The 26,941-nt window shown below is 50.3% G+C and overlaps 13 protein-coding genes across 13 annotated transcripts; 6 read left to right on the top strand and 7 right to left on the bottom strand.

Annotated features, from left to right (window-relative positions):
• Positions 1–530: 530 nt before the first annotated feature.
• ASPVEDRAFT_845555 (neutral/alkaline ceramidase) lies at positions 531–3,425 on the top strand. Its single transcript, XM_040817558.1, has 3 exons — positions 531–701; positions 768–1,055; positions 1,113–3,425. Exons 2-3 carry the CDS (start codon positions 856–858, stop codon positions 3,190–3,192), a joined length of 2,280 nt encoding a protein of 759 aa, XP_040671164.1. The 5' UTR covers positions 531–701; positions 768–855; the 3' UTR covers positions 3,193–3,425.
• ASPVEDRAFT_845556 (uncharacterized protein) lies at positions 3,426–5,759 on the top strand. Its single transcript, XM_040817559.1, has 3 exons — positions 3,426–3,648; positions 3,741–5,386; positions 5,446–5,759. Exons 2-3 carry the CDS (start codon positions 3,751–3,753, stop codon positions 5,577–5,579), a joined length of 1,770 nt encoding a protein of 589 aa, XP_040671163.1. The 5' UTR covers positions 3,426–3,648; positions 3,741–3,750; the 3' UTR covers positions 5,580–5,759.
• Positions 5,760–6,624: 865 nt separating this feature from the next.
• ASPVEDRAFT_55302 (uncharacterized protein) lies at positions 6,625–8,673 on the bottom strand (the record flags this gene model as incomplete). Its single annotated transcript, XM_040815055.1, has 3 exons — positions 6,625–6,951; positions 7,007–8,539; positions 8,614–8,673. The coding sequence occupies 3 exons, from the start codon at positions 8,671–8,673 to the stop codon at positions 6,625–6,627; spliced, it is 1,920 nt and encodes a 639-aa protein (XP_040671162.1).
• Positions 8,674–10,111: 1,438 nt separating this feature from the next.
• On the bottom strand, positions 10,112–11,163 carry ASPVEDRAFT_64470 (EI24 domain-containing protein; the record flags this gene model as incomplete). The annotated part of the gene is made up of 3 exons (XM_040815731.1): positions 10,112–10,412; positions 10,472–11,049; positions 11,119–11,163. 3 exons carry the CDS (start codon positions 11,161–11,163, stop codon positions 10,235–10,237), a joined length of 801 nt encoding a protein of 266 aa, XP_040671161.1. The 3' UTR covers positions 10,112–10,234.
• Positions 11,164–11,546: 383 nt separating this feature from the next.
• On the top strand, positions 11,547–12,876 carry ASPVEDRAFT_845250 (HNH endonuclease). The gene is made up of 3 exons (XM_040817548.1): positions 11,547–11,549; positions 11,625–12,071; positions 12,133–12,876. The coding sequence occupies exons 2-3, from the start codon at positions 11,841–11,843 to the stop codon at positions 12,685–12,687; spliced, it is 786 nt and encodes a 261-aa protein (XP_040671160.1). The 5' UTR covers positions 11,547–11,549; positions 11,625–11,840; the 3' UTR covers positions 12,688–12,876.
• A 55-nt stretch (positions 12,877–12,931) lies between these two features.
• On the bottom strand, positions 12,932–15,252 carry ASPVEDRAFT_86747 (translation initiation factor 2; the record flags this gene model as incomplete). The annotated part of the gene is made up of 2 exons (XM_040817907.1): positions 12,932–13,083; positions 13,143–15,252. The coding sequence occupies 2 exons, from the start codon at positions 15,250–15,252 to the stop codon at positions 12,932–12,934; spliced, it is 2,262 nt and encodes a 753-aa protein (XP_040671159.1).
• Positions 15,253–16,579: 1,327 nt separating this feature from the next.
• Positions 16,580–18,459, top strand: ASPVEDRAFT_44885 (putative mitochondrial carrier protein (Ymc1)). Its single transcript, XM_040813160.1, has 5 exons — positions 16,580–16,862; positions 17,055–17,066; positions 17,116–17,252; positions 17,302–17,930; positions 17,995–18,459. Exons 1-5 carry the CDS (start codon positions 16,754–16,756, stop codon positions 18,023–18,025), a joined length of 918 nt encoding a protein of 305 aa, XP_040671158.1. The 5' UTR covers positions 16,580–16,753; the 3' UTR covers positions 18,026–18,459.
• ASPVEDRAFT_31776 (mitochondrial 37S ribosomal protein uS2m) lies at positions 18,408–19,576 on the bottom strand (the record flags this gene model as incomplete). Its single annotated transcript, XM_040810529.1, has 3 exons — positions 18,408–19,198; positions 19,266–19,475; positions 19,546–19,576. 3 exons carry the CDS (start codon positions 19,574–19,576, stop codon positions 18,408–18,410), a joined length of 1,032 nt encoding a protein of 343 aa, XP_040671157.1.
• Positions 19,577–20,292: 716 nt separating this feature from the next.
• hel10 (putative high expression lethality protein Hel10) lies at positions 20,293–20,893 on the bottom strand (the record flags this gene model as incomplete). Its single annotated transcript, XM_040815054.1, has 2 exons — positions 20,293–20,584; positions 20,643–20,893. 2 exons carry the CDS (start codon positions 20,891–20,893, stop codon positions 20,293–20,295), a joined length of 543 nt encoding a protein of 180 aa, XP_040671156.1.
• A 971-nt stretch (positions 20,894–21,864) lies between these two features.
• Positions 21,865–23,294, bottom strand: ASPVEDRAFT_44883 (cytochrome c oxidase assembly protein COX14). The gene is made up of 2 exons (XM_040813159.1): positions 22,806–23,294; positions 21,865–22,708 (listed from the first exon to the last, which is right to left on the bottom strand). Exons 1-2 carry the CDS (start codon positions 23,110–23,112, stop codon positions 22,233–22,235), a joined length of 783 nt encoding a protein of 260 aa, XP_040671155.1. The 5' UTR covers positions 23,113–23,294; the 3' UTR covers positions 21,865–22,232.
• Positions 23,295–23,377: 83 nt separating this feature from the next.
• ASPVEDRAFT_44882 (uncharacterized protein) lies at positions 23,378–24,047 on the top strand. Its single transcript, XM_040813158.1, has one exon. It carries the CDS (start codon positions 23,472–23,474, stop codon positions 23,952–23,954), a length of 483 nt encoding a protein of 160 aa, XP_040671154.1. The 5' UTR covers positions 23,378–23,471; the 3' UTR covers positions 23,955–24,047.
• ASPVEDRAFT_844935 (uncharacterized protein) lies at positions 23,850–24,585 on the top strand. Its single transcript, XM_040817544.1, has 2 exons — positions 23,850–24,075; positions 24,135–24,585. Exons 1-2 carry the CDS (start codon positions 23,944–23,946, stop codon positions 24,432–24,434), a joined length of 432 nt encoding a protein of 143 aa, XP_040671153.1. The 5' UTR covers positions 23,850–23,943; the 3' UTR covers positions 24,435–24,585.
• Positions 24,586–24,708: 123 nt separating this feature from the next.
• ASPVEDRAFT_31772 (putative hexokinase) lies at positions 24,709–26,385 on the bottom strand (the record flags this gene model as incomplete). The annotated part of the gene is made up of 1 exon (XM_040810528.1): positions 24,709–26,385. The coding sequence occupies one exon, from the start codon at positions 26,383–26,385 to the stop codon at positions 24,709–24,711; it is 1,677 nt and encodes a 558-aa protein (XP_040671152.1).
• Between the last annotated feature and the right edge of the window lie 556 nt (positions 26,386–26,941).

The following is a 26,941-nucleotide window of genomic DNA, read 5'->3' as shown; positions in this document are numbered from 1 at the left end:
AGTCAAGCTCATCTTTTTTGCTCAGTGCTCATAAATCACGTGCTTCTTGATGAGTAAGTATCCATGATTCCTATGCTACCTTCCTGAAATGGAAATTGTGGGGGCTGAGCATCCGATCGGGCAGGCCCGATCTGCCTCCAGGCTGGCGCCGAGGTTCGATACCCACGAATATGATCATTGTGTTCTCCCGGTGCCATCCATGCATGCTCAAGGTATACTTCTAGATCTCACCAAACATCTCTACCTCTCGTCAGATCACTATGTCAATACAGAGTACGTCCATACACTGGATTGCTCCGGATTTTTGTTCCTCGTGATTGATGTTCTTCATTGGCTTAGATATTGACCAATGTGCAGCCACAACTTGGCCCTGAGGCATGCTACCTAAGTTAGTCTCCAGCTCCATCAGCACATGCCCGCGATCATCGCACTCTTCGCAACCTGGTTCTCCACTCGAGCTCAGGGAACTCGCAGATGACCCTCCCTCTTTGACGAATCTTTCTGGTTTCGGCGCGGGGACTCCCAATCGTGTCCAATCAGACAACATCGAAAAAGGTCGCGACAAATCCAAGAGGAGAAGCAGGCACGACTTCGATCCGACCTTGAGCTGTCTGGTCGCCAATAGAACCTTTCCGTAATCCCCCTTCATTCGAAGAGAGGTTGAAAATATTCCGAGGCCGCCGTGTCCAGGAACGACCCTGGTAAGTTCCTCGGTCATCTGTACTTTAGACTTCTCATCCCCTGACAGTGACGAAGAGAATAAATAGTCTCGGTCACCCTGCGTGGAAGGATTCTCTGATGTCATAAAATTCCACAGGGCTTGGAGTGCGAATCCATCTTTTTGCACTGGAAAAAATGGCAAATAACAGACTCAACATCGCTCTTGTCGGGACGTTTATCGTTGCTGTTATCTTGCTGCAAGTCCTCTCGGTGCTTCACGATTCAGGAAAATCCCCAGCGTTTCAGGTGAAGACACAATGGGACGATCGGTCGCCAGGCTACGTTGACGATGATGACATTTTTCTCTTAGGAGCTGGTAAAGCCGACATAACTGGGTAAACTCAATGCTTCCACATGTCCCCAACTCGAAGTACTAACTAGAATACATACAGGCCTGTTGTGGAGATAGGGTTCGGTGGTTTTGCCAACCTCGATCAAATTGGTACAGGTCTTCGTCAGAGAATCTATTCGCGAGCATTCATCGTGGCAAACCGTAATAACCCCGAGGAGACTTGGATCTATGTAATCCTTGATACCTTAACGGGGGACACTGGAGTACGACACAGTGTCCTACAAAAACTTGCCGGCTTGGGCAATGAATACGCGCGATATGGCGACCACAATCTTGCCCTCACAGGCACACATTCTCATTCAGGTCCAGGCGCATGGTATAATTATCTCCTCCCTCAAATTCCCAACAAAGGCTTCGATAAACAAAGCTTCAACGCAATTGTGGATGGCGTATTGCTGTCCATAAAGAGAGCTCATGAGGGCCTTGCTCCTGGTCGTCTTACTTTCGGCACAACAAACATTGAGGATGCAAGTATCAACAGAAGCCCATATTCTTATGAGGCCAATCCGGAGGAAGAAAGAGCACGATATCCTTCCAATGTTGATAAAACATTAAGCCTCTTGAGATTTGACAGGGAGGGTGACAACAAAACAACTGCTGTCTTAACATTCTTCCCGGTACATGGCACATCACTTTACGGCAATAACACCCTCGTCACCGGAGACAACAAAGGTGTTGCTGCTTGGCTATTTGAAAGAAGTGTCCAAGATGATTCGAAATTTGCGGATAATTTTGTGGCTGGTTTCTCTCAGTCTAGCGTCGGTGACACTTCTCCCAATATTCTTGGGGCATGGTGCGAAGATGGTTCTGGTGAAGAATGTCGCTACACAGACAGTACATGTGGTGGAAAGACCGACAAATGCCACGGGCGTGGCCCTTTTTTCCGCGAGAACGACCAAGGTGCAAAGAGCTGCTTTGAGATTGGACTGCGGCAATACACTGCTGCCAAAGACCTGCATGGCCAAATGAGTATCGACGCCATTCCAATCCGTAAAAGCTCTCAAGTCAGTTCATTCCACCTTTTCGAGAATTTGGATGGCTATAGTTTCCAGTCACCATTCAATTCCAGCACCCTAAGCACTTGTTCGGCAGCTCTTGGGTTTTCCTTTGCGGCTGGTACTACTGACTGGCCTGGTTATTTTGACTTCACTCAGAATGACACCACGCCTGCGGAGCGTAACCCGCTGTGGTACGTTGTTCGAGGATTTCTCCATCAGCCAACGCCCGAGCAACAGAAATGTCAACATCCGAAAGATGTCCTTCTAGATGTTGGAGACCTCAGCTTACCCTACGCCTGGTCTCCAAACGTAGTGGATATTCAGCTCCTTCGTGTAGGGCAGCTGATGTTTGCGATTTCCACCAGCGAAGTTACGACCATGGCAGCACGGCGCTGGAAAGATGCGATTGCAAAATCCGCAAGCGAAACGCTCTCAATTACTGATCCCCTGGTGGTTTTGGGCTCCCCGGCGAACAGTTATGCGCACTATGTGACCACCGAGGAGGAGTATGGTAGGCAACGGTATGAAGGGGCCTCGACACTCTATGGGCCAAATACATTAGCCGCCTATGTCAATTTGACGCTAACTTATCTCCCTTATCTGGACGAATCCGCCCAGGCAGAGGGTCGATATCCTGAGCCGTCCGGAATCGAGCCACCGATCAACACTGACAATTCTCTGAGTTTCATCCCATCCGTTGTATTCGATGGCCATCCGCTCGATAAATCATATGGGGACGTTATTACGTCTGCTGGAAATGCCAAATATAAACCAGGCGATAAAGTGAGCGCCACTTTTGTCGGCGCTAACCCGAGGAATAACCTACGATCAGAGTCAACCTTTGCAGTGGTTGAGCGACAAACGGACGGTGGAAACTGGGAAACGGTGCGCAATGACGGCGATTGGAACCTTTTGTATCACTGGAAGAGGACGAATACTGTCTTAGGGTACAGTGAGGTCACCCTGGAGTGGGAAATAGAGGACGACTACTACTCTTCCGGGAGTCCTCGCCCAGTGCAGGCCGGGGTCTATCGGTTCCATTACTACGGAGATGCTAAGGGCCTCAATGGGAAAATCGAGGCTTTCGAGGGGATTGACGAGCCCTTTAATGTTGCTATTTGAACGGCGCGTGCGGGATCCGCCTAAGTTATGATAACGATCCATGTCTGGGATAGCTACTGTGCAAGGACTATTCAATTTATTTTTAATTCTACTAGTCCATTAAGCTTCACCGTATCCTGTGCATTATTCGACAGGCATTTAACTCCATTCTATTTCTGCCGGTGCTGGCGTTTCAGAGTGGGCGCCTCTGAGCTCCCAGCGCCAATGACTTTATTGTTTGCGGTGCATCTCGATCGTCCTTTGACGCGCGCCAGTTGGATTTCTCTTCACAGCCAACCATTCAACCCAGTCCAGGAACTAGCTCAAAGCTGCTCCAGATCCTGCAGAATGCGACGATCCAGGCTCGTCCAGGCAACCAGAGTCCTAAATTTGGATCCTGGAGAGTGTCCCGGCGGCATCATAAATCACCAGGGCCCTGCTGCAGACTCAGAGGAATAGTAGTGTTACTTGCTTTGTGTCGTCTTCCCTTTGTGTTTCCTTCCTTCCTTTTTTATATTTTTCTTTCAGGCTATCCAGTCATTATGCATCTTGCTAATATATTCTAAAAGTCCCCCCTGCATGCCCACTGCGATGGCCTCACTCGCTCAGTCTGTTAGCCGCCTACACTCTTTTTCTACGATTCTCGCTATGATCGCTCTCTTCTTTCTTCTATTGTCTTTTGCTTCGGCTGGCCCGATTTTCTTGTTTCATCCGGATAGGAGTGATGCGCTGGATTCCGCCTCAACCGCTTCGCTCGCTTCTATCCGCCCCCTCGTGGCCAGGGACGACGTCGACGATGGCCCCCTGGAGTTGATCCCTGTCACCCCAGACGCTAGTGATATTTCTGTTATGAACTCAGGGACGTCGGAGTCTACTCTTATAGAAACAGATACTGCAACCTATACCCCTAGTCCAACACCTATAACAGCACAAGAGACCACCGCTACGCCAGGCATAACACCCTCGCCTTCTGATACAGATGCTGGGTCTGCGACGAGGACTCCCACTCCCACAGCTGATGAGACTACCGCTACGACGAGCATGGAAACTTCAACTACTCAGTCAACATCTCCATCTGGTTCATCTACCCACTTAACGGCTGGGGTCATTGAGGAGCTTCCGAGCACCGACTCTGTGTCAAGCACCGACCAGCCTACCTCCGCGCCTCTAATCACTTCGCCTGCATCTATATCTACATACTCAGACGGCATCGAATCTGTGAATGAAAGCTCATATGGCTTGCAGACAACAACGACCAGTACGGTGCCAATCTCAAGTACGACTCAAAGTGCAAATACCTCTTCACAACCAATCATCACAGTAGAGACAAGTTCAAGCGTGCATGGGATTAGCCACGCACCGTCATCATCAAACCTGATCTCACCTGGCGCAACGGGTACTGAGTCCTCTGTCAGTCAAGAGACAGCCTCCATTGCAGAAGCTACAACCGGAGCACAATCTTCGAAGGAGGCGCAAACGCAAACAAGCTCTACTTCCATAATCCCTACAACTGGTACCAGTAATGGTATGAAACCTACTCCGACAACCCCAACTATAATCAGAGTTACGCCTGGCACAAGTTCTGGGTATCCTACGAGCGAAACGATATTCCCTGGAGGTGGCTCTGGGGGTGGATCTAGCTCGACTATTACAACTTCGACTTTCCAGTCTTCACCAGTCCCTTCCGTTACATCTACTCCGACCTCCACCTCGACATCTACGAATTTCTCTATTTCCGAAGGAACACCTAGCTCCACAACAACCATCACAGCAATCTCGACTATCGTGCAGACGTCTACTTTAGCCACAGATCAACCGGAGCCAATAGCCACAGCCACATATGCAACTTCTAGCCCCGTTGTCGAGGAACCCATTTCTACTACCACTGTTACAGAGGTCTCTACAATTGTCCAAACGTCCACCTTACCAACGGATGCAACTCCTATCCCCACTGCAGAGGACAAATCAACCCCGACAACAACAGTCACGATGATATCCACCGTTGTGCAGACATCCACTTTAGGGGCGGAAGAACAGGTGCCAACTACAACGTCCAGCCCTACCACGGAGGCAGAACCCGGGCCCGCCTCTACGACCACAATGACGGTGATATCGACCATTGTCCAAACGTCCACCTTGCCAGCTGAGACAGAAAAATCCGAAGAAACAGCGACAATTACAAGTGCAGCCACCACCTGGGACTCCACCGCTAAGGAAGAACCAACTTCTACGACGACAGTCACAGTGATATCGACCATCGTCCAAACGTCCACACTTCCCACGGAAGAGGCTTCAGAAACTCCTCAGCCCCGAGAAACATTCACTGTCGCTGCCACAAAAACGGAGACTCTGTCAATGACAACCACTGCAACGGCAACGGAAACCGTTACGGCCGCTTCCCAGAATAACCTCATCAGTGGTGGCGTTGGTGATGATGATGATGATGATGACGATGACGGATTGTTTCTTGTTCCCTACACGCCATCCGGATTCGCTACGATCACAGTTACTGTGACTACGACCGTTACGGAAAAAGAACCTGCAGAAACTGTGACGGTTACGGCGTAGTGACTTTCGTCCTTGCTTTCCTGTATACTTACCTAATTTGACTTGCATTTCCTGTACGTAGCGATAATATCATAGCATTCTAATTATGATTGGGAGAAGGAGGGAACTTATAAAAAAAAAAAAAAAAAAAAAAATTCAAAAAAATTCAAAAAAATCAGTACGCAAAAAGGACGTTTACTTGCGATATTATGTAGAAATATATGGTTCTAGATATCAAGCATAGCATTAATAGACGTCTGGGTTTGGAAGGCCTGATAAATTTGGCATATATTTTCAATTCATGTACAAGTAATGTTGTTGATAAATACAGAATATATACACATATCCTTTTCGTGCCTGGCTTTTGCAGATACACGCTGCTTTGTATAGCTTGGCTCAAGATGCTTGAGCCGTCAGACCCCAAGATGTCTCCAAAATGTACATCGGCTAACCTGGAAAATTGGCTCATTTCTGGGTCACTAAGAAGATCCCAGTCGCAATAATGGTATCTCCATTTGAAAGTCATTGCGACGCCATCTGAAGCCGGGGGGTTAACTGTTTAGAGTCTATCGCCGGGGCCCAGAACATCCGAACAGAGAAAGAGCTAAAAGTGGGATCAGCGCTGTGGGTTTTCGGACCCGCGCTGATCAGGTTCTCGTGATTGCGGCCGGGATTTGGATAGAATGCGCCTCCAAAGTGGTGAAGGTTCACGAGGGGTGGGTGTTAGGTTCCAAAGAACCTGCTGGCCTCCACTTTCACAGGTCAAGCTCCGGTTAATTCTCACTGCCCATCGTATTCACTTTTGGTGAGAACCGAATAAGAGCTGCCTTCGGGATTTTGATGATGGCCTCATTGCACTGTGTTGGTGGCGCATTATTGTTGTTCGCTAACCGAAAGGGTTGAGGTTCAGATTTCAGATAATAAACCACCAGCATCGGCAAACTTGGCCTGGTACGCCTTTAAGCTGGCCCAGTGGCGCAATTCCTCCTCGTCACGATCATGATCACTTAGGTAGCTCATTGCTCGGCCCTGTGTCTGGGGACTAGCAGGTGACTTCGTGGGTGAACCTAAGCCTTCCAGACGAACCAGAGTGTCTATAAATGCGTATAAATACCTCTCTGCTTCGGCTCTGGTGAGGGGTTGGGGCCCCGCCATGGTCGGTGTGGGTGAGAATGTGGAAGTAGATTTGGATAAATCTAATAAGGTCGATGCGATTTGGCGGATTTTGGATGTCTAGAATTTTGGTTAGTATCAGGCTCCATACTTGTATAACGAGGCCGGAACTTACCACACTTGAGCCATTAGGCTCCATATTGATCTCGTTGACGGATTGCAGGAGGACAAAGAGATCTCGAATCACCAATCGTCGCTCTTCAATCATGGTATTGCTAATATAGTCTGCTGGGTCGCTTCCATTTTCCGCTGTTGAAGCCATGGGAGATGGTTCATTGGGTTGGGGTTGATATATTTTCCAGGCTTCATGAAGGCTCCAGTACTTCTCGACCAAGTATGACCGGGTCGCAAGCTGGCTGGCGTATATATTGGCCTTTTGTATCTCATACTGGACATGGCGTCTCTCCGAGGAACTCAAGTCTTCGTTATCAAGCACCATTTTGACATCCTCCTCCGGGTCCAAAGGGCCACCTTCCGTCATAAATAATGACAGTTCCTTTGGAACATTCGCCAGCGCCAATTTGCTTTTCTGCAAACATTCGTATATGACAAACCTTTGTCTATCCCAGTCGAATATTTGTCCTGCTCCGAAAGCGGTTTCCCAAGCTGATATTGGATTGTAGGAGCTGTATACGCGCACGTTGGCATTGAATCCCACAAGTCGGGAGACCCTGTGAGCCGGTTGCGGCTCTACGTGGTTTGGAAACATGTATTCATCATCCACCTCTAGAGGTAGAGGCGGATAGCGCTCGGTTGGGGTTTCAGGAGGAACATGGAGTGCCGCGTCGTGAGAGCCCATCTGCTGCAATGTCCGGTAACCGACTAGCGTTGTATAAAATAGACGGCGGCCAAGTTCCACATCGAGAGTGCTGACCGGATGTTCATTTCCCGTATCCTGCGACTGGAACGAGGCAGAAGAAGCCGGGCTCGTGGGACCCATGGGTGGAAGACGGGGTTGGGACGGGTTGCACAGGTTATAAACATGGATCATGGTCATGCACTCTGCAAAATAGGACCTGCATGCTCGGATGTTCCAGACGTAGCCAGAACAAAGACCAAGAAAATAGCTGGTAGCAGCATCGTATACAGTAGGCGTGCGATCAAGATATCCAGATCCCCTCGCTTGAACAGCTATGTCACGACACCTCTTGACCAAGGCAGTGGAATGCGGAAAGGCCGCCCTTTCCTCGTGTTTCAGATGCAATTTCGGTCTCCGTGGGAAGGACGCCACCAATGATCCGATCATGCCAGCCGTCATGGCTAAAAAGGTGCTTTGAGTGAGGTCTTCCCTCCGACTGAGGGCAGCGCGATATGTGGGTTCATGGGGGACGGGAACCAGCGGGTGGATATAGGTAAAGTAGTCATCAATAAGCAATTGGATCGTGGGCAGGGAGCAAATCGACTCCAGAGATAGCGCGCCTGAGGTGGCCGGGATACCATTCCCCGTCAAAGACGGCGATAGCTGCGAGGTTTGATCCGGCGAAGGCGAGTTGGAGGCGCCGTAAGGCGCCGGCGTCTCTCCAAGCTTCTGCTTCTTGAAAGCTTCGGCATGGCGATTTGGCGGACCACGTCGTCGAGTCGGCCTCTCGTATGTACAAGGAATATTCAGGCTCGCGCACGACCGACAGGGGGGTCCGCTGGTGTCGCACTACCCCACGCCCACCGAGTCAGTCTATTTGGGGTAGCTTTCAACTGGGGAGAGCTCAGATATCCGCGACATACCTTGACCTTTCTGATACTGCAGGCATCGCAGGCCTTCTGTAGCCGGGTTCGTTGGTCCATTAATGCGCGAGTCGTTGAGAAGCGATTTCCATAGCTGTGCTTTCAGGTGGTCATGGTGGTGGGTCGATGGGAGCTTCAAGTAGCCGGGGGACGGCGGAGTTAATGCATTACGATGAGGCACATTTTTGGGCGGTGCTGCGAGAAACGATCGAACGACAGGGGGAGGGAGCAGAGAGGAGAAAAACGGGAACGGGGAGGATGGGAGGGAGGGACGAGGAGACTCAGACTGGATCACGACTGGGGAGGCCCGGAACTAGACTACTATGAGAGATTTCTGGAAACATCATTAAGGTTTACCAAGAGCAGCAGGTGCAACTAAGACGCGCCCGGAAGGCTGCCCCGACCTTCCGCTCCACGCCCAGTCACTGCGACGGCCATCACCAACATTTCCCCTTCCTGGCATCTTGTGCCATTGATTGCTGTTGGCCAGCCCTTCGAGATAGCCGCAGATCCAGCCTAGCCATTTCAGGCACTCGATCCCCTGGTCCTCCTGCATTATGAATTCATACTGGGGCCCCTGCTTGGGGCGAGGGTCTACAATCGGCACTGCTCGAGAACTCGACCCCGAGGAGCACCGTACGAGTCTACAGTACACAGCCAGGGATAACTAGTATGGGCAAGCGACGACACAGCATACCCTGTCTTAGCTCTCGTGAGCCGTGATGACTGAGAACCGGCTCTGGACGGATGATCGTGTGCTGAGGGAACATTCGAGACTCCGCACCTTCAACAACTCTCCGAATGGACGGGGAACACGCACTGAACTCTATTCAAAAGCCATGCAGGAGGAAGCCAACCAACTCGAGTCTTTTGCCAGAAACACTCACCAAGCCGTTGGCCCGTCGGAAATCAATGGTAATCGTCAACTTACAACCCCCCGCGGCTGACAAAGACTTACAAAGGGCGAGATAATTTCACGGAGCCATCTTGGCCCACATCAGGCCAGAGTGATGCTGCCCAAAGAAGGGTCTTGTCTCCTTGAGTCTTAAGGTGTGACGCTGAAAGCCATTTACCTGTGGGGTTACCCCTGTGGTGGCAGTGCGGCTGCCTGGGATTCGCTGCCCGTTCGGCCGCGAGACGGGGATCGTCAGAGACAAGACCTCCAAACGTCCGGAGTAATGCTCTTCCTGGCAGTCCGCTCAACAGACATCGGACTGGTTAACCCTCCAGGATAGCCAAATCTCGGAGAATGCACTTCCCCCGGGCGTGTGATGTCACAGATGGACAGGGAATCATTCCTGTGAAAGCAAAAGGGCTGCCTATGGCCTCTAGTTCCTGTTGGGGCGTGGGGAATCATAAAACGGATTACAAGGGCAACGAGAATGCCAGCGCTTACGAGAAAAGGCTGCGACATATTCGCGAGATGCGATTGGAAGTCCGCCACAGCCCACGCCTCATCTCATGTCGGATTTGACTTTGAGTTTGGGGCGACGAAATGGACTTTCGGGTACCAGATTAAGTGCCGATGGTCAGATCAAAATTCCAAATCAGTTATTATGAGAAAATGTACATGGTATCGGCTGAATAATAGAAACATGGATGCTGAAACACATTATCAAAATTATGGCATGGTGTCATCATTATCTTGATAAAGTGCGTCTCGTTCTGGTCGACCGCTCAGTAGAGGCCGCCGATTTTCGATCTCAACGGCCCACAACGCCGCGCCAACGGCAGTTGACATCAGGAAGAACATGGAAAACACAGGGATCAGTTGGAGGACCAAAGCCACTGTTCCAAATCTGCCATTGATGTGAGAGGCTGGCTCAGCAAACTTTTGGGCTAGGGCATATAAACTTACGTGGTATATTGTAGTTGCCTTTTCCGAATCCTCTCCTTCCTCTGCGGCTTGGAAAGATCCAACAGTTGGAAGTACCGCCAGTGGTGAAAAGGCCCGCCGCGGTAGCCAGTCAGGATGAGAAACATAGGGGTGCCCGCAACAGGAATAAAGTTCAGGGGGAGAAGGACGACAAACTCTAGGATTTGCCGCAGAGAGAAAGGCGAGTACACTGCAGCCTGTGTGGGCTTTCCCAATCGTTTGACGACATCGTCACCCTGAGGGTATAGCACTCGAGAGGCAGCAACTAGTTCCGCCTGTCCCTCGCTCACCAACACAGCATCAAATATATCCACGAGAGTCTCATCGACGAAGAACGCCTCGAACAACCCAGCGACAATAGCAGCTCCTTCTCCCAGGACCAAGAAAGCACCACTGACCCATGCACCGGAGCCTTGAAAGATGGCGAGGAAGGCTACTTGCGGTAAGTAGGCGAATGAAAAGAGGATAGCGTATATAAAGGCAGAAAGAAGGACGATTGGTATTAAGCGAGTCTTAAATAAAGGCCAGAGGAAGCGACGTGATGCGAAATAGTAGATTCCCTAGATCAAGGCCGAGTTAGCTAGAAGCTCGCGCCCACAAGAGCAACGAGTGCAAGGGAGCAAGCATACGCGGAGAGGGAAAAGCCAGGCGGCTTTCCCCAGATCCCAATACATAATGAACCTCGCCCAGAAGATTTCCAACGACTACACCAAGAGAGCAAGATGGAGGTATGCGAGAGTGATCAAGGATCCAAGGTTGCCTGCTGTCGGCTTCCAAATGTCAGTGTGGCAGAAGCGGAATCCGTCCGGGCCGGTTCGAGTCGGGCCTTATCGATAAGCAGGCGGTGAGAGGCGCAGCTATATAAGCCCACAAATTTCTTCCCTGGTGCCTTTTTCTCTTCTCTTACTCAACTGATCACACCTTCTTATTCACTCTGAAGTCCTCATCTCTCAATGGATCTTTCTGGAGGGGAAATAGAAGGTTAGAAAGGACTTGTCTCCGCCGACTTACCCCAAATTCTTCTTCTCCCTCGTGGAGCGTTTGGAAAAATTCTTCTGCGGTACATCACCTCAATCGCTCTGCTATTTTGTAAATCTCGACCTCCGCTCAACTGACTCGGTCTGACGGAGAGTAGAATACCGTAGAAATCATTAGTGACGACTTAAGTCTTTGCTGTCGCCGAGTAGCATCGGGAGTTTTGACTACTGCTCAGCGTTCTGTCAACTGGCTGTCAACTTGGGGCCCCAATACAAATCTCAACCGTCAACAAATCGTTGGGTATTAGTCGGGGCTTGCTCGCTCTTGTCAGTTGTCACTGTATCAACGGATGCTGCTTAATTTTGGATAAATAATGGCTTCCTCGGGCGAATCTGAATCCAACTATGCCGTCTTCCGCGAGTGCGTGTCTAGTGTTATCATCGCAAGAAGCAACCAGCACAAACCAAACAAGGCACCCAAACGGAGATCAAATCGGTCGAAGATTGCGAAAAAGAAGAGCAATTCAGAAAAGTCTACGGATGAATGGAAGAATTCCAACACAACCAGTGATGAAACCCCAGAAGAGCTGGCTGATTTTATCGATGTTCGTCCATTCTAGCTTATATATATCGGGATAAATATGGCCAATACTAACTCAAATATAGTTCATAGCGTCCGAAATCTTCACCACCCTCCCGGCATCTCTCCAATCCCTCTCCTACTCCGCAATCCAACACTCTCCCGCCCTCTCAGAAACATACTCCGTGCCCCTCAGCCCCTCCAGCCTCGAATCCCTGTCCAACCCCATCCCAAGCACTGTAACAGACACACTATCCACGTACACCCCCGATCTTGAGTCCCCCTCGCTCCTCAACAAAGCCCTAACCGAATACATCCCATCCGTAACACGCCCACCGCCAGTTTGGGTAAGCACGCGCGCCGAGGCCTGCGAAATCTGTGAGCGCGACTGGATCCCACTCTCCTATCACCATCTCATTCCGAGGGGCGTGCATGACAAGGTCATAAAGAAGGGGTGGCATGACGAGTGGATGCTGAACAGTGTTGCTTGGCTGTGCCGGGCTTGCCATAGTTTTGTGCACCGCATGGCGAGTAATGAGGAGTTGGCGAGGGAGTGGTTTACTGTGGAGAGGATTTTAGAGAGAGAAGATGTGAGGGACTGGGCGAAATGGGTAGGGAGGGTTCGGTGGAAGGCTAGATAAGTGGCTTTTACATTCTTATATATGTTACGTGCTGGACATAGGATTGTAGTATAATACGTTGTCATGAGAAAGATATAGACCTTCTATATTAATTCATGGTATCCGTGACAGTAGTGTTGCTATAATAGTACAAAGGGTTTGTAATCAAACACCCAAAAAGTAGTAGGGATATATGCTTTATACAAGAGTTCGAAGAGAACATGCAATAAAAATACAACAGAGGAAGGAGAGAGGGGAAGAGAGATTAAAGATGTCTCTTCTCGAAGATTTCCTCGTAGCATTGGATCTGGTCGCCGACAGCGAACTCAGTCCAGTCTTCAAACGCAATACCGCACTCGGTGTCTTTGCGCATCTCGGTCACGTCTTTCTTGACGTTCTTCAAGGATGATATCGAACCTGAACCACTATTAGTGACACTTCAGACTTGCATATGGGGTAATATGAGTTTGGCTTACCGTCATAGATAGTTTCCTGCCCTCTCAGCACGCGAACCTTCTTTGTCCGGTTGATCATTCCATTCCGTACTTTACATCCAGCAATGGACGTCTTTACGCGGCTCTTGAGCGAGATTTCGAAAACCTGACCGATTTCGGCTTCTCCGGTGACCCGATGCGTTACTGTAGGCGCGAGTTGCTCGCTCAGTGTATCCTTGACATCATCCACGAGTTTGTAAATGACGTTATGATCCATGATATTGACGCCCAAAGATTCTGCCATCCGAGACATGGCCGCATCTATAGCCATGTTGAAGCAAACGAGATGGCCGTTGGAGGCGGCGGCCAGCTCGACATCGGACTCGCTAATCGGTCCCACCTCCGAACGGAGCACTTTGGCATAGACCTCATTGTTTCCGATGGCGGTTATGGAGTTCAAAACCGCTTCGGCTGATCCGTCAACATCTGCCTTGAGCACGAAATTGACTGCCTTGGGCCCAGATGATTTCTCTTCCATCGCCAAATCTTCGTCCCCCCCGGCTTCCCTCTTCCGTTTCTCAGCCATATCACGGCGTGCCTCGTTGATGGCTGTCGTATCCTCGCCCAATTTCTGGTTTTCTTCTCTCTCGAGCCTGTATTCCACGACATCTTTAGCGTGCTGCTCATCTCCGGCTTGAAGTAATTCTGTGCCGGCCGTAGGTTGGTCTCTCCAGCCATCTATCTCAACTGGCGTTCCGGGCGTGGCTTCGGAGATAGAGATACCGGCTTCGTTCCTGAGCGTGCGGACACGAGCCCATGTGCTGCCAGCGACAAGAATGTCGCCAGGTCGGAGGGTCCCGCGTCGGACAAGCACGGTTGCTACACGGCCGTAGCTCTTCGTCGTACCCTCAATTACCCATCCCTCAACGGAACCGTTCGCATCGGCCCTGTGGTCCAAAACCTCGGAGAGCGTGACGATGGCTTCTTCAAGTTCTAGCATGCCCAGACCCGTTTTCCCGCTCACTCCAATTGCCTGGACATCACCACCATAGTCTTCTACATGGATACCGTGCGCGGAGAGGTCTTGTTTGACTTTCTCAGGGTGAATGCCCTCCTTGTCGATCTTGCTGATTGCCACAATGATGGGTACCTTGGCACTTGTAGCATGTTTGATAGCCTCAACTGTCTGCGGCTTAACGCTGTCATCAGCAGCCACCACTAAGACCACAATATCCGTCACATCTGCACCACGTCGGCGCATATCTAGGAAAGCCGCATGGCCAGGAGTATCTAAGAATGTGATCTTTTTACCAGATGGCATCGAGACAGAGAATGCACCAATGTGCTGGGTAATGCCTCCATGTTCCGATGCAGCAACAGATGATTCGCGCAACCAATCAAGAATAGTAGTCTTACCATGGTCTACATGGCCCATGATGGTGACAACAGGAGGCCTGGTCGGCCAGATAGATTTGTCTTCGGGCTCGGGAGTAGCCGTTAGATCCTGCTCGGCGCCGGTATCAAAGATCGGTTCGTAACCAAACTCAGTAGCTATCAAGCCAGCCGTTTCGGCATCAAGAACATGGCTGTAAGAAACGTCTTCAAAGCCCATTTCTTCCATGCGCTCAACGAATTGTGCAGGACGCATACCAACGACATCAGCGAAATTGCTCACACTGATAAACTCGGGAAGATATAACGGGCTCAGCTCTGGTTCCACCTGCTTTTGCCGCGACCTTTCTTTTTTCTGCTTCTTACGCTCCTCGCGGCGACGATGATACTCATCGACGTCATATTCATCGACTTCTGCTTCGCTTTCGCGATAGCCACCTTGTCGTTTCGGCCTTTTGTCACGGGATTTCAAACGATCTGAAGATGGACCTGTCTCCCGCTCGGCTCTTCCGGACTTTTCAAATTTCGCTCGCCTGTGCCGCCGGAAGCCCAGGTCTTCCATTTCTTCCTCCGGATCCAATCTTGAAGCCAAGTGCTTTTCAAGCGCTGCTTTTCTATCACTCGATCGGTCGCCCGTTTCGGGATCGTGGGAGAGGGCAGTCCTGCGAATCCTGATGGACTCTCCAATGGACCCTCCGCCAGACCCCCCAGAAGGGTCAAAGCGAAGGTCTCTCACCGTATTGGAGCGAGGTTCTCTCATAGTCTCAGAATGAGAATTTCCTGAGTCCTCATATGGGCGTGGGTTCCGTGTCTTGCACTTTGGGCAGAAAGTATACCTTGCAAAACATCGATTACCGCATCCAGGGCAGAGCCAGTCGCCGGGACGTTGCTCTCTAAACGTGCCACGATATTTTTCTGCATGACTCAGTGCTTCTGAAGATGGATTTGGATCCCGTGTTTTACATCTCGGGCAAAAAATGTGCTTGCCAAAGCACCGATGACCACAGCCAGGGCAAATCCAGTCCCCTGGACGGACCTCTCTATTAGTGCCGCGGTTTAGAACTGTATCGGTCTGATGTCGCACAACTGGTCTCCGCGCTTTGCACATCGGGCATGTCGTATGCTTGCCAAAACATGTAAAACCACAATCGGGACAGAGCCAATCCGAATCACGCAACTTCCTCGGGGCCACCCCAGGGCCAGCAACTTCGTATTCCTTGCGGGGCTGAAGAGTCTCGCTTTTCTTGTCGCCGATGGAGAAAGGCGCGACACTCTTCCTTGACCGCCAGAGACCTGCTGGATTTGATTTGGAATCAGCAGATGTATTTTGTTGATCGCGGAGCGGTCCTCGAGGCATCTGAGGGTGTCGCGTGTTCTGCCGATTCGAAAATCTTTGCCAAATTTGTGAGCGCGAAGGCACCGGATTTTCCTGTTGCTGTTGTAAGCTTGCAGAGTTGGACAACAAGGAGTCTCGGACGTTCTGCTCCTCTTGGCTTAAAGTTGCGCGTGGCTGTGAAATCGATGGTGTTTGCCATTTTTGCCAATTCCAGGGCTCTTGTTGTCCCTGTTGCTGCTGCGATTGTTCTTGACTCGCAGATTTCAATCGCAAAGCATCTCGAACGGCCTGCTCCTCTGGACTGAGGGCTGATTGTGTTGACCTACTTGACCAGCGAGAACCAAATTTCGGCGTCGGCCTCGTGGAGGAGGAATCGGCCGTCAGATCTGAATTACTGGAAGAGGGATGATCGGACGAATTCAGTCTGGAAATGGAAGGATAGAAGTATCGTCGCGGAGGGTGAGCTACACCAGCATCCCGTAGTCGGGCTGCACAAGGCCAGTGGACAGCATGACAACGGGACAGCTAGAAGAATGAATTAGCAACTCCCACGCAGTTATAGAGAATGGATATTCAGAGTAAGACATACCTGCACAATGGACCGCTTGTGCATAGTTGGCAGCCTCTTGTCGTTTTCCTCGGATGATCTCTCCAAGCTCCGGCAAAGCGCAGGAAAAGAGCCAAAATCTCCGCCCGCCAGTTTTGGTTTCCCGACTCCAACTCACGTGCGGCCCAATCGGAGGCCGCCAATTTTCTCTCTGCGGGCGCTGAGGTGATAATTCCCGATAAGCAGCTCATCCGCCTATTCTTGCTGTACCTAGGTGGTAACCACCTTCTCCCTCTCTCTACCTATACATAGGGCTCTTGCTCCTGATATCCATACCTGCAGACCCGCTCCCAATCAATTGCCGATTCCTGGAACACAATGGAGCCCGAAACCCTGGACCACCACCATGTCGATGATGGAGGAGCATTGCGCATGGTTAAAGATCTAGCTTCTGGTGCTGCTGGTGGAATTGCACAGGTACTACTTGGTATGTGAATTGCTTGCCAGACTATTTATCCCTAGGACTTTATTTCTGTTACCTTGTCTCTAATGACGACGGAATCCCCGCCCTTGACTACATCGGGGCCCCGGCTTGTGCGGGGAGCCGTATTGCCCACCTCCCACATTTCATTTTGATACATTCGAAACTATATGAGTAATGTCGCTAACTATGTATCAGGTCAACCATTCGGTATGCATTCCAATTGACCAATGTCTCACCACAATTAATCCCCCCGCAGATATCGTCAAGGTGCGACTCCAGACCACCACACAATACTCGAGCGCTTTCGACTGCGCCTCGCAGATCCTCAAGAAGGAGGGCCCCTTCGCTTTCTACAAGGGAACATTGACCCCTCTGATTGGAATCGGTGCCTGCGTACGGCCTCCGCAATTGACCCTCTATACCAGCTCTAACACTCCACCAGGTCAGTGTTCAATTCGGAGCCTTCCACGAAGCTCGGAGACGATTGGAGGACCTCAACAAGAAGAAATACGCCGACAGCACCCTCGGATACGGCCAGTACTATCTAGCGGGTGGTTTCGCGGGTATCACCAACTCCGTTCTCTCCGGTCCCATCGAGCACGTCCGTATCCGTCTGCAAACCCAGCCGCACGGCGCCGGCCGACTTTACAGCGGGCCCATCGACTGCATCCGCAAACTCACATCACAAGGTGGCTTCGCTAAGGGCCTCTACCGCGGCCAGGCCGTCACATACCTGAGAGAAATCCAAGCCTACGGCATGTGGTTCCTGACCTTCGAGCTGCTGATGAACCAGGATGCGAAGCGCAACAACATTAAGCGTGACGATATCTCCAGTCTCAAAGTCGCTACATACGGTGGTCTAGCGGGTGAAGCCCTCTGGCTGTCCAGCTACCCGTTCGATGTAGTGAAGAGCAAGATGCAATCCGATGGATTTGGCGCCCAGCAGCAATTTTCCAGCATGAGGGACTGCTTTAAGAAGACATATGCGACTGAGGGAGCTATGGGATTCTGGAAGGGCATTGGGCCGACTCTACTCAGAGCCATGCCTGTTTCTGCGGGAACATTCGCTGTGTATGTTGCACCACTTTATCCACGTGGAAATGCTAAATTGCGGCTGTGCTAACTTTATAATTAGTGTTGAACTTACCATGAGAGCTCTGGGTTAGAGATATATATATAGAACGATTTCTTTCTACTTTAGATATCCACATCGGCTTTATTCCACAGTGACGGAAAGTTTGGCAGGAAAAGTTCATCCGAGGGCCTTCTGGCGATTGTTCATTATGCTTCTACAGAGGACCCGATGTTTTCTCGATAAAATTTTGTGCGCAAGTTACCAATATATACGTACAGTTCGAGTATCTTTATTAAGTGATTTGCGGAACAGTAGTAGTATAGCTTTCAAGTTATATTCTGTTAATACAATGACCATACAATATTTATACATACATATCCAAAGCTAATTCCCATAGACGCAAAATAGAGAGCAGGTCTTATAGATCCAGTAACTTCTCATAAATAAAGTTACGGCGATCCAGTGCTCTCGCTCTATTCCCCTTCCATAGAAGCGTTCTCCAACTTGCGTTTTGCCTTCTCCATCCTTCTTCTCTGACCGGCCTGTCCAGCTTGTCCCAAAACACCCGCAATGACACCAACAGAGCGCAAACTGTCATCATTCGCGGGAATCGGGTACGTGACCTTCGTCGCATCTGCATCTGTATCAATGATTCCAATGGTAGGAACATTGTTCAGTCCACATTCATGCAACAGAGGCTCGTTTTCAAGCGGATTAAGGCAAACAACCAGGTCTGGTTTGAGAATGGATTTATTCGCACGGACATCACTTCCCGGCGGCACGTCCTTGGTGGGATCGGCCACGACTGGCAGCTCTGACACTTCCTGGTCGAGCAAGTTCACAACTTTCTGCTCGCAGTGGCCGAGAATTTGTTCGCCATTTGTAAGGGAACCTGGGATCCAGCGTTCGAATAGATGGTAGCTTTTGGCTAGTTCTGCAGCGCGGACAACAATACGTTTCTGGCCTGGTCGTGTGCCAGCGAAGAGGATCAGACCGCCGCGGACGGCAACCTCCTCGACAACCTTGGCGGCACGACGTAGGTACGCAGCTGTAACGTCAAGGGATATGATGTGGATGCCATCGCGGATACCAAAGATGTAGCGTGAGTTCTGAGGGTTCCAGCGGGATGTTGAGTGACCGAGGTGGGTTTGGGAGGCGAGGAGGAGTTCGAGAGTTATATCGGAGGGTGAAGGGGGGTTGCGGATGATGTCCTCTGGCTTGTAGGAAACACCGACAGCACTACCGAGTGAGTGGAATTGATCGCCTGTACAAAACAAACAAGACATCGGTTAGTAGTTTGATCAAATTTAGGAGAAAGGTGTATCGCATACGTTGTTTCGCTTTCATCCGGCTTGTCTCTGTCGCAGCGCGTGTTATTGATTCTGCAGAATTGCTTGTTTTGATTTCAGCGGCAATCGAAGGACGGGCTTCTTCAACCGGAGTACGAGCGATTGTCTCGGCCGGTGTTGATGTTGGCGTCTCTGTTGACGAAAATCTTCTCGGTATGTAGACCTGGCGGTTGAGACCGAGAAGCTGGCGGCCTGGACCAAGACAGAAATTAGTATAATATGTTCAAACGCGTCAAACCGATTGGAATATACAAACACCTACCCTGCCGCGGAAATAGCTGTCGCACAATCATTTTGTCGTGCTTGAGACAGGTGGTTTGGGTTCGACGGCTTTCCTCGCAGGAGTTTCGTTTCTTCCGCTCGAACTTTTGATGCTGGCTTGGCATTAACGCTTGCCTGAGGCAACAAAGACCATTGTCTCGCCCGATTTTCTGCAAAGACTACTAGCGCAAGAGTAAGCAAGGAAAGGAGAAGCAAGAGATAATAATTGCTGTCCCATATTCCATGTTTTATTGGATACTAACAGCTTCCTTGCCTCAAGTCGATGCTGTGCGTCTGGAATCCTAAACATCGCATGACATGCAGATTGCAGATACAACTGCTACTCGTGATCAATATCTCTCCATCCAGTGATATCATAAGATCGCCCCAAGTCATCTGCGATTTTCTACCAAGCAAGCTCCCCATGAGATCGATCAGCAAAGTATCTTCGAAGTGCACTTTCTACACCATCTTCTAGACTAGGCAAAAATAGAGAAGCGGAGTGACGAGGTTTCGAAACCATCATATTCTTCGACATGCATCGAGAGAGCATCGGTATCATAATAATGCATAACTATATATCACATATGAAAGAAACACAAGATAAGGAAATTCATAAGCGACCCGAATATTCTAGCAAATAAAGCAGACTTATACATGATAACAATCAAAGCGAGTAATCCACAATCATCATAACCTCATTAGATCTGTGAAAGACAGTCGAGGGGCCGTGATAGGAGCGAGTCGCTCATTTCTTAAAGAAGCTGCCGAGGGAGTCGAGGGTCGAGTTGTGGCCGGACTGGTGAGAGCCACCGTACTGGGACTGGCCACCGTAGTAGCCTTGTTGCTCTTCCTCCTTCTTGTGGCCCTTCTTCTTCATCGCATCCTCGGCCAGACTTCCGACGATAGCACCACCGATTGTACCAAGGAATCCATGGTTGACCTTGTGACCACCCCAGGCACCTGCTGCACCACCGGCAAGGGCACCGGCGAGACCACGCTCACCCTCCTGGGCACCTCCGGGACCATCCTGACCATATCTGTGTTTCTAGTCAGCTATTGTTCGGATAGATGTTCAAAAAAGAAAGAAGCACATACTGAGATTGGCCGTACTGGTCCTGACCATATTGCTGCTGCTGGTGGTGACCACCGTAGTAGTCACCGGAAGAACTGCGCTGGTTGTCATACTGGGGGTTGTACGATCCCTGGTCGTACTGGGGCTGACCATAGCCCTGTTGGGGGTAGCCGCCCTGCTGAGGGTAACCACCCTGCTGAGGATATCCACCCTGCTGAGGGGGGTAGCCACCTTGGCCGTAGTAACCCTGGCTCTGATCGTAGGGGCCGGACATTGTGTAGTATGTGATGGTGGGAAAGGTAGAAAGATATTATAATAGTAAAATGGTAGGTAGTTGATGAGTTTGAGAGAGGTGTGGTAGATGGAGAAGGAAACTCTGAACCGTGGGTTCAAGGTCCTTTTATAGTAGGATGTTTAGCTCGTGAGCAACCCCGCCAAACGCTGAGAAAGGATAGACCAGGCGCCGAGAGCCTACGAATCCCGACAATACCATCTCCGAATACCGTCATTAAACAGGCGCAGCATCATTTTGCTCCATATTTTGCGCCAATCTGATCGGTAATCATGCTAGGCTCCCGTTTTCTGCTTTCGCTGATGGCGGTGGGGTCACTACGATTATGGTGGAGTGGCTGAGCCCCTCAGTATCGCAGGGCTGAGACACCCACGCTTCACACGAACTTGCATTCCGGCCAACGACAGGTCCTCGATCAACGTGAGCCTTTCTTGATATGGCGGCTTCACAGAAGACTCTCTCTCTTGCAGGAATATGGGCGTGTTTTGCTGGATAACTTCTCACGCCATGGCATGCAAATATGGTTTAATTACAGCGCAGAATGATTCTCCATTGGATTACGGGCGGGTGACGTAAGCAATTCTGGCCGTTCTTTGCTCTACGCATAACTGTGCTGTGCATTACGTACCTGTGCCACCGCCAAGCCACAGCCCTGTGGCTTAGCAGCGGCCACCTCCATATCAAAGCTGTCTGCAGAGTCCAGACTCCGAACTGCCACAAATTCACAAACACTAACTGCGTCATTGCAGATTATTATAGTGCTGTCCTGCATCTTCTATTAATATCCCGCAGACAATTGGATTCTCTGCGACTTCGAAAGGCTTCGATTTCGCTTCCATCCGATCTGTGGTCGATCCCAGGAGATGTGGCTGGGGCTGCCCAGACTTCGGAGAACCAACAGGCAGCGATATTTATTTGTGAATTTGGGCAGCTGCCGAATTCTGACAGCCTTATGCACGTGTTTGGAAGAGAGTTGATTTCCATTTTTCGTTGTTGAAGAACAATTTCTAACCAAGATGAGGAGACTGTATATTTACATCACGTAAAAGGTACCCAGTATTAAATACATAGGCTCGAATATTTCAAAAAGAGACACCAGAGGACGCCGCAAACCGAGTTGGTAAACTACAACGGAGATGGAAGATAATGACACCTGCCGCGATGCAAAAAGAGTGGCTAGTCCATGACAGACAAACCTTGTTCGTGAAGGAACTGGGAACCGGGGTGCCTGGGAGCAACTCAGAAGTGGGACGCCCTATGCACCATCTATATCTCAAATGTTCAGTTATCATTTTTTTGCCATTTTTTGCCGTCACTCGATTCACCGACCAGTGAACCAGCTCTTCCAGCTTCGCGTTGTCTGCTTGGCAGCTGCTTCTGCGTTTTCAGCAAGAGCATCCAGCTGTCCCGGGCCCGAAGGAGCGGAGGAACTGGCTGGACCTAGTTGATGTTCGGCCTTACTGAGGGTGTCGAGAACCCCAGATTTATTGCTTTCCACTTTCACCGCGGTAGCCTCCGCTGAAGGGGCCTCATCATTCTTCAACCCACCAAGCAGGTAGGTCTTGAACTTGTTCCATGGCCGTTCAGCCTTCTCCGCTTCCCGCTTCTGCTTCACGATTTCGCCTATCTTCTCCTTCTTCAACAACTCCAATTGTTCCGATGTTGCCGTTCCGGTCACAAATGCCGCCTGTGCATCGTGGAGTGTTTGCAGTTCCTTCTCAATCCAGAGGGCGCGCTGGCGACGGTTATATAGCGTCAGGGAGACCATGGAGTAGACAGTGAGCACACCACATATTCCTACGCAATATTGATTAGCCTTCATCTCTTTAAGTCATCGGACACAGCTACAATTCCGCGGATTCGCGTCCATGGTGAATCAAGGATAGGGGCGTACCGGACGCGGTAATAAGCGTGTAAACCATCCCTTTATGAGCCCTATTCGCAAATCGCCTCCCAAAATCAACTAATGTGTCCACGCGCGAAGTCGACTGTGCTATCCGGGCAGCCCGGGCCTGTGCTCGTAGACGCTCAACCTTCTCCTTGGGTGTTTCCTGTCTGTTCCCCCCAGATCCATTGTTTTGTGATTTCGAGCCCGAATTTGCTAGAAATCCGGGGAGTTTGTAAGGAGCCGTGCTCGGCTTTGAGCTGGCGTAGGGCCCTGTGGCCGTGAACCGGGTTGCGTCTGCGGCGGATCGGGACATGGTGTGCGGTAGTGTGATGCGGACGGCGAAGGAAAGAGGGGAGAAATTAATGCAAACGGGTATTCGGACAGCCCCAATTAATGCTATGTGCTGTGATAGACCATGAAAGGAGACGAGAGGGCTGTTGTGAGGCCGCGCCGATAGCTATGATGGGGAGGTCTTGAGCATCCGGGAAATTTTCAGCCAGATTCCCGAGCAGGCGATGGGCAGATGGGATGACCGCCGCGACCTTCCACGGTTAGCCTAGCCAAGACATCCACCCATCTACACCACCACCATTTATCTACTTCCCCCGTCTATAATTCTCAGCTGAGCATTGCCACTTAATCTTTAATCTTGTATTATATTTTATGCGTATCATGTCCTCACAAAACAATCATGCGCCCGATCTCAACGCCATCCTTAAAACACTCTCCGCATTCTCCAATCAAGCAAATACCCATTCCCCTCAAACTCCCTCCAACAACTATGATGCCAATGACCATGAGGGTGAATATGAACCTCCAGATGCGCATTCTCAATCTGTAACCCAATCCCAAATACAGTCCCAAACCCTAAGACACGCCCCTCCGTCATCCTTGTCTCACCGTGATTCACCCCAACAACCTCAGCTTAAAGATAAATACACATCATCAACAATAACTACATGGCCCGCCGCGCTGAAACAAGTAATGCGCACTGTTGGCCAAAATGAAGAAATGCAACGACGTATCCGGTTCCTCATTCAACGCCAACACGATCATGAGAAGCAATGGTGGAAGGGCAGAGAAGCGCTAGTTCAGAAGCAGACGAGTCGGAAGGAGAAGAAGAGAGAACTAGACCAGGTCTTGTATGTCCTCTAATTACCCTATACTACTACTCTTTACCGAACAACTCTTGCGTGGCCTTTCTTTCTCTTCTAATACCGCTACCGTGGAATATAGACGCTCTGTCGGCGCACCTGTTGACGAGAAGGAGGTTTCGGTAAGTCATAACCCTCACCAGAGCAATGGAGAAGCCTCCAGAACTAACCAGCTGAGTAGACAGTTGAAGAAGACCTCACCGAAGTCAGCAGATACGATGCTAAAGTTCACAAAGCATCGACGCAAATGGCTGACGCTATGCTGTCTGAACTGAAGGCACTGGATGTCCCGTTCTTCTCCATCAGCCGAAGCCTTGTTGTTGCGGACGAGACAGCGAATAATGGCCAGGATCTCGGCCATCTTTCTGAGGCTGACGGTAGCCTTGATGCACCGGGAGAGCAGGGCCGCTTATCTGTAGATGAATTATCGGCTTTCCGGCGACGGATGTTGGAGTTATTGCAAGATCTCTGCAAGGAATAGGATAAGGTATAATTAAGAGAATTTCAGGTTTCTGCTATGAATCATCATTATGTACACTCGGTGCTTCCCTCTATTCCTGCCATTCGACAATCAATGCATTGCGAGAGGCTGTATGCAAGCGCAGTGATATTCCTGGAACACCTCGCATAACTAATAGAGAATAAAATGAAAATAACCTAAAAGAATACAGACAACAGAAATGGCGCCACCCTAGCTCAAAAAATGAACACCGCCCGATGCAAATTAAATTTGGTTCCAGGCCAACGAATCTACTTCAATGAATCGTTTGCTCTGGTTTCTTTTCAGCGACAGCAACTGCAACAGCAACTGCAACAGCAACTGCAGCACCAAAAATGGCGCTTTCTGGCGCAGGTTCCAAGCGAATGCAAGGGGCCTCGCCTGTGGACTGTAACCCCTTGGATGAGCTTGTTTCCTGCGTCAGCTGATTAAGGTAGGTTTGACAGCGATCCCTGAACCCGGGGTATTTGTTTATGACGCTGCCGTCGCATGCGATCGACAAGCACTCAGGGTTACTTCCGCTCTCTGTTACCGTCACTTCTCGAGGCACTTTGCTTGAGGACGGCGAAGGAGGCGCGTCGGGAAATTCGGCTTCGTTACGTAGACACCACACGCTGTGGATTGCGGATGCGAGATATCCTGCTGCTCGTTTCGAAACGGTTTGGCAGACTCGCAAGAGGAATTGTAAGTCTTCTGGGGACGGTGGGCTGGTGAAGGCATGCTCCTTCTGGAGAAGAGCGGCTGATGCTGATAGGCACGGCGATGCGTCGGCTTCGATAAAGGCAACAATACTGGTGTCAAATGAATAGGCGTCCCGCATTGAATGGGGCAGTTCTCCTCCGAAAAGGTGAGCGGCATCAACAGCTTCGACTATGATTAGTCGGACAATTTCGCCTAGGTAACGGCCCGTGGCCATGTATTCCAATGGCTGGTAGTCTGGTCTGAGGTGGGTGCGATTAAGAATATCGTCCCATCGTGTCATCGGCAAGACACCACCGCCGAACATGCTCATCTCGCTGTTTATGATGACATGTTTAGCGTAGTCAAACCAGCCGGTCGGTCTTGTGCCAAATTTGCCGAGCCCAATGGCATGAACTGGGAAATGTATGGCGACATTCGTTCCAGTACCGAGAATAAGAGACATGCGTGTTGCAGGATCAACATATGCTCGCGAGAGTAAAGTAGCAGAGCTGTCATTTACAATCGCATCCACTTGAACGTTGAGACTGCGCTTCTGGCAGGACTGAACGATCAGAGATCCTAATTCCTGGCCAACAGTGCCCATAGAGCACAGGAACCCTTTGCCCATATGAATTACCAGGCCACTGCTGATTGAAGTTTGCTCAATTGGGAAAGACCATGACAAGCCCATGGATAGAGGAACGTCTTCGCGGCCATATTTAGTGCCCACTTCACTTAGCATCGCATCAATCTTTTCCGCCATCCAGTCGAAAAATGAAGTTCCCTCCAGCAATTTCACCTCGTTATCAATCGGGGACGAGGATACACGGAGAACTTCCATCTTCCCTTGCCCGCGTAGCTCCACCAAAGCCACGCGCATCGTGGAGCCGCCAACATCAAGAGCGAGAAATGTCCCTTCCTCAAGCCCAGATGGCAAGGCATGGTTGTATGAAGGCAGCATACAGATCGAGCTTGACTCTAAGCCAGTTCGAAATTGTTCGCGAATCTTCTCTGACATTACCATCATATTTCGCAGAGTCAAAGGCTTTGAAAAAAGACGGTCGATCTCGTCAGCAAAGGCATTGAGAGTCCGTCGTCGCCAAAAGGCTGCCGGGGAATGTTTCCGTCCGCTATGCGCAGGATCACGGAATAGCGAGGGAAACAATAACATCGTCTCCAAAGCGGCGACAACACTGGAGAAGAGCTCCTGCATCCTATGCAGGACCTTGGCCAAGGGGGTTGACACAGGCATGGCTGGGACGATTGCTTGCCGGGCAATTTTGCCAATTAGATTCAAGTTAGGTCGATCAGTGTTGGCAATGCGAAAGTATGATCGGTGGTCAGAAGTAAGTTGATATAAGCTTATCAATGCGCGTGGGATGATTTAGAATGCCATGAGGACGGGTATCGGAATATTAAGGGCGCTGAAGATGCAAGACACGGGAAGTAGAAATTGCGAATAGCTCAGGTGAACAGAGATTCGGTATCGGATGCTAGAGGTAAAGTAGCAGCGTATGTCTGGGACCCAAGGTAGCACTAATCGAGGGTCTACGCCGGCAGTGGGACTTGGTGAGGGCACCGGAAGGTAGTGGGACCCCGGATGATGGAGGGTCAGCCCGAAAAAAAAAAAAAAAAAAAAAAAAAAAAAAAAAAAAAAAAAAAAAAAAAGGGCAACAACAGCGACAATAATAACGCGGAGTCTGTCAGGGTGTCAATGCAAGTTTGAGACGGTCTTGCTAACTAGCATAGAGTTCGTCTCTTGTCCGTTGAATTGGGCTGCTGCCTCGCAAGGGCTGACTGACAGCGAG

Source organism: Aspergillus versicolor (assembly GCF_001890125.1).
Source record: "Aspergillus versicolor CBS 583.65 unplaced genomic scaffold ASPVEscaffold_9, whole genome shotgun sequence".
Lineage (NCBI taxonomy): Eukaryota > Fungi > Ascomycota > Eurotiomycetes > Eurotiales > Aspergillaceae > Aspergillus > Aspergillus versicolor.
The sequence above is the reverse complement of the archived record's forward strand: the minus strand, read 5'-3'. Positions and strand labels throughout refer to the sequence as shown.